The following is an 11,563-nucleotide window of genomic DNA, read 5'->3' on the forward strand; positions in this document are numbered from 1 at the left end:
ATCCTCTGCAGTTATATTCCTCCAGAAAATAACACACCTATAATAGAGGAAATGTTAGAATAGGCTACAATCAACCTGCCCCAAGGAACTATCCTACTAGGCATCCTAAACCTAGATGGGCTAACCTGCAACTCCAACAATCCCTCAAACCATATTAACTTATTTGAATTCTCGCATCCAATCCAAGAACCCACCAGAGTTGACAAAATATCCGGGGATCATGTCAGTCGCCCTGCTAGACAGGGGTCCAGGGAAGTAAATAGTGTGGGAAGAAATAGCCAGGGAATTGTTATAGCTAGGCTTTTATAGGGCTGATAGCCTAGTACTTACCTATGAATCTATGGACTTTAGTTAATTTCCCCAAAATAAAATGATCATGTTGGCTGCCTACCTGATGAACTGAGTGACCACTGACCTTCATTCCTGCTTTGTAATTAGGTAAACCTACTCAAACCAGTATTGTATAAGGAAACTAGAAATGAACACAAGGTAAATCCACAGATTCTTAACAGCATGTTACAGCAATGTAACTGGCACCCACTACAAACTCTAGCATTAGACCAGGCAGTTGAGTTTTTCAATAGTACTTTTATGAATGTTCTAAATACAGTAGCACCCATCAGGAAACTTAGAACAAAAGTTAACTATGCCCCTTGGCTAAATAGGACCACAAAAGCATTAACAAAAGCCAGAGACAATGCCTGGAAGATATGAAAAATAATAACACTAGCCAAGATAGACATAAATATCAACAACTTCGGAATCAGGCCAAAAAACAAACAAAAATGGATAAACAGAACTGCTTCCTAGGTATCCAAAACAAACACTCCAAAACCCCCCAAAAGTTCTGGCAAGCTATCAATTCCCTTCTGAACCCAGGCAAATCTACCACTCTAGCTCCCAACACCAATACTAATAATGACAGCATAGCTTCTCAATTTAACCATCACGTCACAGAATCTATTCTCTCATTATCTACCCGACTATCTAACAATAACTCTATATTCACCCCAGCTATAGACCACAACAATATACCCTCCCTTACAGTCTCACCTGTACCAACCTCCACAGTTAGAAAAATACTCTTAAAACTAAAACCCACCACTCTCGTAGCAGATGGTCTACCCATTAATTTCCTAAAATTAACTGCAGAGTCCCTAGCCTACCCTGTCTCAATTCTTATAAACCGCTCCATAAATGAAGCTTACATCCCTGAACTATGGAAAGTGTTATATATTATTCCCCTACACAAAAGGCGGCAACGCCTATGCTATCAAGCTACCGCCCCATTGCTGTCCTATCCCCATTTCCAAGCTTCTGGAGAAATGTATTCACACCCATGTGATGCACTTCTTAACCTCACATAATCTCCTCTCCTTCACACAGCATGGCTTCTGCCCAAACCATAGTACAACTACTGCTCTTCTTTCCTTTAAGAACCAGGTTAACCAACTGAGAAACAACAACAACTTCGTATCAGCCATATTCTTAGATCTATCTAAAGCGGTTGACATGGTCTCGCATAACCTACTTTTAGACATACTATCCATTATGTTCTTTGCCCCCTCCACTACTTCCTGATTCAAAAACTATCTCTATGATTGAAAACAATCAGTCAAATGGCAAGGTGTACTATCACCTCTACTACCAACTATTATAGGCATTCCACAAGGATCAATACTGGGTCCTCTACTATTCACCATTTTCACCAACAAACTACATACCTCCACCCTACATGCATCACTTATACAATACGCAGATGACGTAACCCTAATCTGCTCAGCCCCATCCATAACCACTCTTCAAAAGCTTACTCAAGAATCCTGCTGTTCCGTGGAAAAATGGATTACTGATATCCAACTGATTCTAAACCCAACAAGACTAAATTACTTCTTTTCACCCCCAACAAATCCAGAACCACGCCTCCTTCCTTCACTATCACCTCCAAAAATAGCATCACAATCTTTCCCTCCCCCCATACTAAGCTCCTCGGTGTTGAAATAGATAAGGATCTTAACTTTGATGTCCATATCTCTCAAATCATTAAAATGGTACATAAAAATTAGGAACTTTATACAAACACAAACAGTTCCTATCAGACATAACATGAATCACCCTAGCCCAAACTCACCTTTTGTCTACCGTAATGTATGCACCACCAGTCCTAACCCACATCAGGAAAACAGACCTAAACAAATTAGAATCATGTTACAATAAAACTGCAAAATTCACCAATAACTCCACTTTTAAAAGCCATCGCTGTCTTGCCCTAAAGAAGCTACAGTGGTTAGAACTCCCTCAATTAATTGGTTACCACCAACTAGTGCTCAGCTTCAACATACTAAAGAATCCCCAGAAATCTCCAGCCCTAAACCAACTACTAAACCAATATTTAGCAAACCGTCCTCTACACACATCCAACAAAACCCTGCTCTGTATATCCAAAGCCAGAAATACAGCAGGCAAAGATCTTTTCCCTCATACCATCGCTAGGAAATGGAATAACCTCCCCCAAAATATCTCTTCAGCATCATCTATCTCACTGTTCAAAAAGTTACTTAAGTCACACCTCTTGCAAATCTGGCTTTGTCCTTGCATCACATAAATGCTTTCCTGCTGTCCTGTAATTCTTGCTACCTTCCTCTCCTCACTGATTACTATCTCTATTATACAGTACTCAAATATTTCCATCCAGAGTCTACTATGTGTAAATTAAGCTTGCTTGGAACAAACCATTGTATGATATATCTTTTTTGATTGCACATTTACCACTGTACATATTGTTTGATGTGGAGTTTTTCCCGGGCCTCCACTATAAATGGCCCTCGTTCCAGTCGGACTTTCTCGGTAAACAAATGTAAAATAAATAAATAAAATAAAAATATAACTGCACATAGCCACAGCTATATAGCTATTTTCATTAATATGTGAATGTCCCATTGCTTGGTTATAAATATTCATTTAATCTGGGAGGAAAAAAAACTCCCAATTTAATTAATCTCTTTCTTTCTTTGCAATTCAGAATGGAATGCCACCCAGACTTATTCCTTCTGTCCCCGATTATTCTGTCAATAATTGTAAATCTAAAATATGCAGACTTATGTTTATTAGTGTTTGAATAGGGCATTGGACTGTCTTTTATTGTTAATATCATGGATGTGTTCAATAATTCTCAGCCTGAGTGGTCTAGAGGTTTGCCCAGCATAGAATGAAGAACAGGAGCATGTAGCCAAATATATTACCCATTTGGAACTACAGTTGGCCAGGAATTTGATGTCAAAAACTGAGGCAGTATTTCTACTGGTGAACTGTTTGGTTTTGCTAACCCTGGAACAGTGTGAACAATGTCCACACCGAGTACTTCCACCTACTATATCTCCTGTTAAAGTCCATTGTAGGGATTGACAAATGGGATCCTGGAACCATTTATAATGACTAAACTGTGAACCTAGAGCCCCTGCGAAAAGAGAATGAGCACCTACGCCCAAGACACTCTGACAATCTATTATCCGCCAGTAGGATGTACCAATGTCTATTAACAATATTCATAAGTGACCTAGTGTTCCTGCTGAATGTAGTGACAAACCTCAATTTAGAGGCATCCCCAGGTTGGGGTTCCTTACAATATAAAATACATTATATTGTTTTTGCACTTATTCTTGTATAATTATTGTATAATACTTTGTTTAACTGTGGAGCTTTTCTCCCCCGGACCTCCACTGAAAATGGGTTCCTGACCGAGTGGACTTTCCTGGTTAACAAATGTCAATCAATCAATGAATCAATCAGTCAATAAATAAGTAAATACATTTTCTTACCTGTGTAATTCTTGTGCTCTTCTGCAACGTCTGGAAGAAAATTTGAGGGTGCCATCTTAAGTCCTACTTCTTCAACCTAAAAAATGAAACAGACACTGATGTTTATGAACTGACAATAGACAATGTCCCATGTTTTAGTGTTTCTTGCTTTCTGTAGCAGAGCATATGTTTTCTTTCAAGCCAATCATCATACCGTACTTTGTATAATTTACACAGATGTTGAAAAAGCGGGACTCTTTTCTATCAAACCCATCTAAGGTTTGCAGCTGCTCTTGGACTACTCTCGTCCAATGTCTTTTTTTGATTTACTTCAGTCATCCTAGAAACTTTATGGTGATCTAGACTGCACGATTACATCTGCCAAGATGTTCCATTGCCCTAAAAGTCTCCACATTAAAAAGAACATCCTTAAAAGTCATCCACAAACTTCCTCTTTTCATCTGTCAAATAAGTATGCTTCTTTCTTTCCCTATTATTTAACTTTGCATTTGTAGTATGACCTACAACAGTGCAATGTGCCCACATTTTATGTTCCATTTTGTTATTTTGTAGTGCACACATATCATAGGATTATAGGATTATAAAGTCATAGGAAGTTACCAAGCTAATGGTCCTAGGGCCCTTACAAGCCTAGCAAAGTTCTACCCTTATTTCCACGATCAGCACCTATTGTCCCTGCCCAAGATGAATACAGCTGGAACCCCCAGGGTGAATTTAGAGTTACCCAGCCAATCATCCAGACGGTGTTTGAAGACAGCCAATGAGGTGCTCTGTTTGACTTGAAGTGGGAGTCTGTTCCAGGTGTGGTAACCTCTGGGAGACAAATCTGTCCCTCCAGCAGGTTCTATTAATATCATATACCAGGTTAAGGTCTTTAGAGCAAGTAATCTGTGAGCCATTGCACTTACAGATATGCATAATTTCCAATAAAGCAGAGTCATAGATTGCATTATATGCTATGTAGAGATCACCTCTGAGTAGTCTGTATGAAATGGAGTAAAGTGACAGTGATTTAAGCTGACACACATAATAATACCTTGAATTCTCAAGTGAGGAACTTTTGTGGTCTCTCCAGTTGCTGCAGGTGTCTTGAAAGGTACATACCAAAGGGAAAATTGCACTCAATTAGTGGCTTGAAGAGAGAATCATACAAGGAGGTTATAACTTCTTTTTTTCTGGAGACAATGCCTTTACTTATGAGATGAGCAATATTGAATGCCTTTCTTACCACTGTTGTGACATGGCGGTCAAAGGTTAGGTTGCTGTCAACCTGTGTTTCTAGGTGTGACTATTGACGTGGTAGTTAGCAAGAACCTTGTCATTACCAGAAGGAATGATAATGCATTTTTTTGCATTTAGTTTAAGGCCATGACTTTGGCACCAATCATTTGTTTGTGTAAGACTCTCTTGTAGGATGTTGACATCATATGGAGATTCTATGACTGCTCCCAGTTTGCAGTCATCAGCAAACTTTGTCAGCCACAGACCTTTAGTTTTTGTTTGTACTTTGGAAAAAAAGATTTCAAACAGTAAAGGTCCCAGGACTGATCCCTGTGGAACACCACTGCTTACAGGTCTGCTGTTGAAGGTGGATTCCCCTATTTTGACACTATTAGTTTGCCAGTTAGCGAACCATCTAATGATATGAGGGTTGATATCTAGCTGGGTGAGTTTGTCAATGATGTCTGAGTGGGGGATAGTGTCAAATGCCTTGACTAAGTCTAGGTAGGCTGTATACACAGATTTACCCTTGCCCAGGGCCTTGGTGACTGTCTCGAAGAAGTCCACCAGGTTTAACAGGCATAATCTCCCTTTGCCAAATCCAAACTGAGTAGGGTCAAGTGTTTGTAGAGTACATATATCTTTGTTGATAAGATCTATGATAATTTGCTCCATGGCCTTGCATTTGAAGCTAGTCAGGCTAATAGGTCTATACTTCTTGGGGTCAGTGGAACCACCACCTTTGTGCAAGGAGATAACGGTGGCTGTTTTCCATTCAGCTGCGATGAAGCCGGTGCTTAGACTATGATTGAAAAGAGTACCCAATGATATTGCCAATTCTTGTTGGAGCCCATTTATGACACAACCTGGGATATTATCAGATCCAACAGATGCTGTGCTCCTGGCCTTAGAGAGGGCGTTAATGACCTGCTCTTTTGAGGAACAATGTGGGGACAGGTAAAAGGAATGTAATGGGGTCTGTGTGGTGGGGACTTTCCACATAAAGAAAATCCAAAAATCACAAAAGGAATGACACAGCTGCTCAAAACCATGTAAATCTAATATCTACAAAGCTTTAAGCAAAATTGCTCTTCAACAGTGTAAAAAGTTATACAATTAAACAGAGCCCTAATAAACACTCTAAATAATTACTTAGTTATCACATCTAATTAAAAACTTCAATCAACAACAAGCTAATTACAAAATATAAAATACTGCACTATACTAATGCAGCCTTAGAATATCTAAAAAACAATACATTATCACAGTCTATTAGATCTTAACTTTAACACTGGCTTAAAGCTAATAGTGGCATTTAAGCCAGCTGGATAATCAGCTCTTAATAATGAAATCCATTTATATTCTATAAATTCTATTTGTGTGATGATATCTCCACCTCTAGGTGAAAGATTAACTTTTGAAGCACCCTAAACTTAAAAGTATGGTCCCTGTTTGTTGTTGTTATACATTTAAATGTTGCATCTGTGTTAACCTTTTTCCTAATATCAGATAAATATACACATATCCGTTACTTTAATTTTCTATTACTTTTACCTACATAGAATGCAGGGCAGTTAGAGCGTGTAGCTAGATAAACTATTTCCACAGTATTACATGAAACAAAACATCTAAATTTATATTCTTTCTGTGTCATCTGATATCGAAATACATTACCTGTTATTATATAAATACAAAACTGACAATTATAGCATGGAACTGTATGATCTGTTGTAGTTTAAATCACTTTCATCCTAGGTATGTCCTTATAACAAAGTTGTTCTTTTAAATTCTTATCTCTTTTAAACGTGAATTTGGTCTATCACCCACTATATTCTTAATCTCAGGAACTGTCAATAATAAGAGTCAGTTACTCTTAATAGTTTCCATAGTCTGATTCAATCTTCTATTATATTTAAAAAATACTTCAATACCCAACTCACTGTTCTTAGGTTTCCTATAATCTTTATAGGAAAAATATGGTGCCCCCATGGTCTCATGATCATATTCAGCATTTCATATTCATTTGTAAATTTCCAAACAAATCGCTCTCTAAGAATCCATCATCATTTCACCAACTTGTCCATAAGAATTATTTTCCTCAGTATTTAATCTGCTGGCTCTTAAAAACTGACCCTGCACAATCACATTAAATATATGCTCAGGGTGCATACTTTTGCTATACAGGTATCTATTTTTCTGTACATCTTTTTTATATATCTTAGTAAATAAAATATCTACTTTATAGATAGAGACATCTAAAAAGCTTACTTCTACAACATAAAAACTCAATTTAAATCTTACAAATGTACTATTATTATGTAGATATTCTATAAATACTTCAAATTCCAATTCATCACCTGACCAGGTTAAGAATATATTGTCCACAGACTGTAAAACAAAATAGAAGAATCATAGGCACCGTTATACACATATTGTTTTTCCCATAAAGACAGAGTAATATTAGCATGCGTATTCGCTACATTGATTCCCACAGCAACTCTCTATTCTATAAATATATATCTTGACCAAATGTAAAAACATTATTACTTAATATTATATACAACAGCATACATGTGGTTTCAATCTGTCTAGAAGTTCTCTAACTATTATTACATAAATATTCCCTAACCATTTGTATGCCATAATCATTAGGAATTTCAGTAAATATAGAATTAACATCTAAAGTAACAAAAGCAAACTGCTTATGGACATCAAATATTCATATCATAAATACAACTATTGTAAAAAATCATTGGCATCCAAAATATAACTTTTAACAAACTTAAGCATTAGGTTTTTAGCATCCTCTCCAAGTAAATAGTGATAGATTGAGTAACCCATCCATCTCCTTAAACTATAAGATGCATTGGTGGGTTACATTTATTCTTATGTATCTTAGGTACCCCATATAAAACAGGTATAATTGCTTTACTAATATTCATAAAAATTAATCTTCCAATGTAATATCAAAACTAGTTTGTAAATCAAAAATAAAACGTTTAACTCTGTAAATAAATTGTTCACCATATCCTTGTACACTGTGATACTGAATGATAAAGGTTTGGAAAAGGTTAGCAAAGTGCTCTGTGATTTTAAATGCTTTATGGATGAAGAACTGGATTTGATTATGAGTATATTGGATGTTATTTTATCATATAACTTTTTTAAATTTGGAGATGTCATTTTTAAACAGAAAAACAATGTGGCTATGGAGGCTGCCATGGCCCCCAGTTATGCTAATGTTTTGATGATGGGTTGGGAAAAATAATTTATTTTTGATTCTGAATATTGTGATAATATTGTAACTTATAAGCATTTTACAGATGATTTATTTTTTATTTGGAAGGGAATGAAAGCTGCAATGTAAAATTTTATAGAGTATTTAAATTCTATATCTTATGTTTTAAATGTTACTTTTAGTTTTAATTTGGAGAGCAGCAATTACCTTGATTTGACTTTAATCAAAAAAGCCAGCAGGTTATGTTCTAGAATGTATAAAAAGCCAGTGCAAAGTAATACTTATTTCCAGTATAATACTATGCATAGTGCTAGGGTAAAAACATATTGTTAATAGCCAATTTGACAGAGTAAATAGATTAACTGATGATGTTGATCATTTTAAGGAAGAATGCCAGATGCTTAGAAAGAAATTTTATGCTAGAGGGTATCCACCTGGCTTACTAGATGAGACAATGAATAACATTATTTCAAAAAGGATGTTGATGGGTAAGGATGGTTTGGGAGCCATTAATAAGGAACAATTTAGCATTTAGCATAGGTAATAGTACAAATTATGCTTTAGCTTATCTACTCCCTAACTCTATGATAATTATAATATTATATTAGGAAAATAATTAGAAATAATTGGACATTTCTGATGAACTTTCAGCATATTAATAATTGGAGATGCTCCAATTTTGTAACTAAAAGAGGGACGAATTTGAAAGAGCATTTTTTAGAAGTAATGGGAATAATTTAAGTAGATGTGTAGTCAAGGAGAAAATTAACTGGATTAGTTATAATTATTGCAAACGTGTTAGAAGCGGAAAAGGTTTGTTATAGTGGCTAGGAATTAGGAAGTTTATTTGCTTTATAAGTATGATTGTAAGTCCAAATTTGTGCTATATGTAGCATTTTGTTGCCTTTGTCCCACATTTTTTATAGGAAAAGCTATTAGGGTTTTTTTTTCTCGGCTTTAAGAGCATTTGAGAATGGTAGAGAAGAAGGAATTAACTAACACTCTTGCTAAACATGTGGTTCTATGTCATCCTAATCAAAACGTATTTTATACATTTTCTATAATAGACAAAGTCAAAAATTATGATTCCAGGTGGGATGCAGAGGAATATTTGGACTGGAAAGAATATTGTTGGCAGATCAGTCCTAATGCCTGTGTATATCCAGGAATTAATGGCAGGGAAAATTTTAAGGTTGTTTTAAAAAGGAAGGGGTTAAATCATTGAAGCAAATGAGTCATGTTATTTTTAATTAAGGTATTTACTGATTATTGTTTTGAATGTGGAACTTGGTCTGATGAAGATAATGTTAGAAAGAAAGTATTTACCAGTTGTGTTTATGTTTGTTTTAATAAAGTGTATTATTTTGTTAGTAAGCCATTTTTGCTTTCAGCTTTTTTTTATACAATTTTTGTTTTATTTGGCTGAATGTTTGCTATGTTAAGCCTTTAGTTGTTTGTTCGAATGTCTTTTTTGGGTTCTAATTCATTTTCTCAACTCATTTCAAGTGTTTTTGAGATACCATCAGGATTTACATTACATAACACTCCCAATGATTCATTGTTGGACAATGGGAGAGGTTTGGTTGACAAAGTTATTGTGGAAGGCAATAAGGAATAAGGTTTCCTTAAAGACATTTCATTTGCTGGGATTTCATTGGGGGCGGTTCTCAAAAGAAATGTTAGAGTTGAGACTCACATAGTTTCTAATTGTTACAGAGCTATGGACAATCTTTTACAGAGAATGTTAAAGGGTCCAACCAATCCTTTTGTTGAAAAAGGGCAGGTCTCTGATATCAGCCAATCAGATTGAAAGGTGGATTTGACTGTTGAATTAAATGTACTACAAAAATATGGTTAAAATTAAGAAATTGCAGTGGGACTTTTTTTTTGAAGCATGTTTGTCAGTTGAGAGAGAAACACACAGGTTTAAGGATGGAAAGAATGTTGATGGGTGATCATCTTTCCATGGAGCTTTTAGAAACTTGGAAAGCCTTACATGAGAGAACTGGATTACATTATGTTCAATTACATTTGGAAGAAACTAAGAGAAAATTAGAGGTGCTTAGTGAATCTCTAACCATATCATACACTGATCTCAAAGAATTTGTATCACAAGAGTATTTTGAGTTGAGAATGACCAATATTTCACATGTGGTATGAGTGGAAAATGATTTTCAAAATAAAAAGAAACTTAAAAAGTTTCAGAGAGATACAAGAGATTATGAAGATGGGGTTAATTTTTGATTACCAATGGCAGAGCATCCTGTTTTAGCAGAGGAGGAACATGTGAATATTAATGGTGTTAATGGACAAGAATGTTTTAAAAGGGCTTTCAAAAGAATGCGAAGAGGTTCAGAAGACATAAGAGAAGGAGTTGCTGATGTGCCATTGGAATTAAAGGTTGCTAAGCAGCAACAGTTCAAAGGTCATTCTGATGTTAAGCAGCAGGGTTTTCAGTGGGTGAAAGTGTATCAAGGTAGGGGTACAGGCAAGAGAACTTGGGTACAGATAGCGATGCAACCCCCCCAAAACAAAGGAAGGAGGTCATTGGAGGGCAAACAATCATTTTCATGGAAGCTATTCAGCAGCTGTTATTTAAAAAGGAATGGTTATTGGAAAGGAAATTATGTAAACAATGGACAGATGAAGAGATAAATGGACTAGCTTGTATTGAAGGTACTGTTATTGCTTGTTTTAATAATATTTCAGAAAGTAAAATCTAAGTTTATTTAACCCACCTTTGAAGCCTGAGTTAGAGGCATTTTTGGTTACTTGTGAAAATGAAGACTGTGATTTGCTCAGTAACAAAAGTAAGAAGACGTTTTATAATATTACTGATTATGAAAGAACAGCATTATTAGAGTTGAAAAACAATAAAGATATTTATATTACTAAGGATGAGAAAGGAAATGCTGTGATGGTAATGGATTACTGTTTTTACCACCAGAGTTTAATGAATATGTTTAAGGATGATAAGTTTTATGTTGCAGTTTATTTAGCAGAAGTGAAGAAAGCGTATAGGATTGTAGACGGTCTTATTGAAGAGTAGTTAATGGAAGGTTGGATTACCAATGATTTAGCTGATTATTTTAAAATTTTGAATCCAAAACTGGGAAGGTTTTTTTGGCCTTCCTAAAATACATAAAATTTGGATTCTCCTAGTTTTAGACCAATTGTGGACAGTAGTGGCAGTAAGGCAGAATCCATGGCTATTTATGTTGACAAGAAGTTCCAAAAATTAGTGAGCAAAGGAGTTTCGTACATGAAAGATTCTCTTGAATTTAGT

At 35.6% G+C, this 11,563-nt stretch overlaps 1 protein-coding gene across 1 annotated transcript in view; it reads right to left on the reverse strand.

Annotated features, from left to right (window-relative positions):
• Positions 1 to 11,563, reverse strand: part of IQCA1L (IQ motif containing with AAA domain 1 like) — a 1,829,164-nt gene that overhangs the window by 1,001,729 nt on the left and 815,872 nt on the right. The window contains exon 9 of the mRNA XM_044067599.1: positions 3,819 to 3,894. Coding sequence (XP_043923534.1) covers positions 3,819 to 3,894 — 76 coding nt within the window. The remainder of the gene's footprint in view (positions 1 to 3,818; positions 3,895 to 11,563) is intronic.

Source organism: Protopterus annectens, chromosome 3.part1, assembly GCF_019279795.1.
Source record: "Protopterus annectens isolate FY-2018-M chromosome 3.part1, PAN1.0, whole genome shotgun sequence".
Classification (NCBI taxonomy): Eukaryota; Metazoa; Chordata; order Ceratodontiformes; family Protopteridae; genus Protopterus; species Protopterus annectens.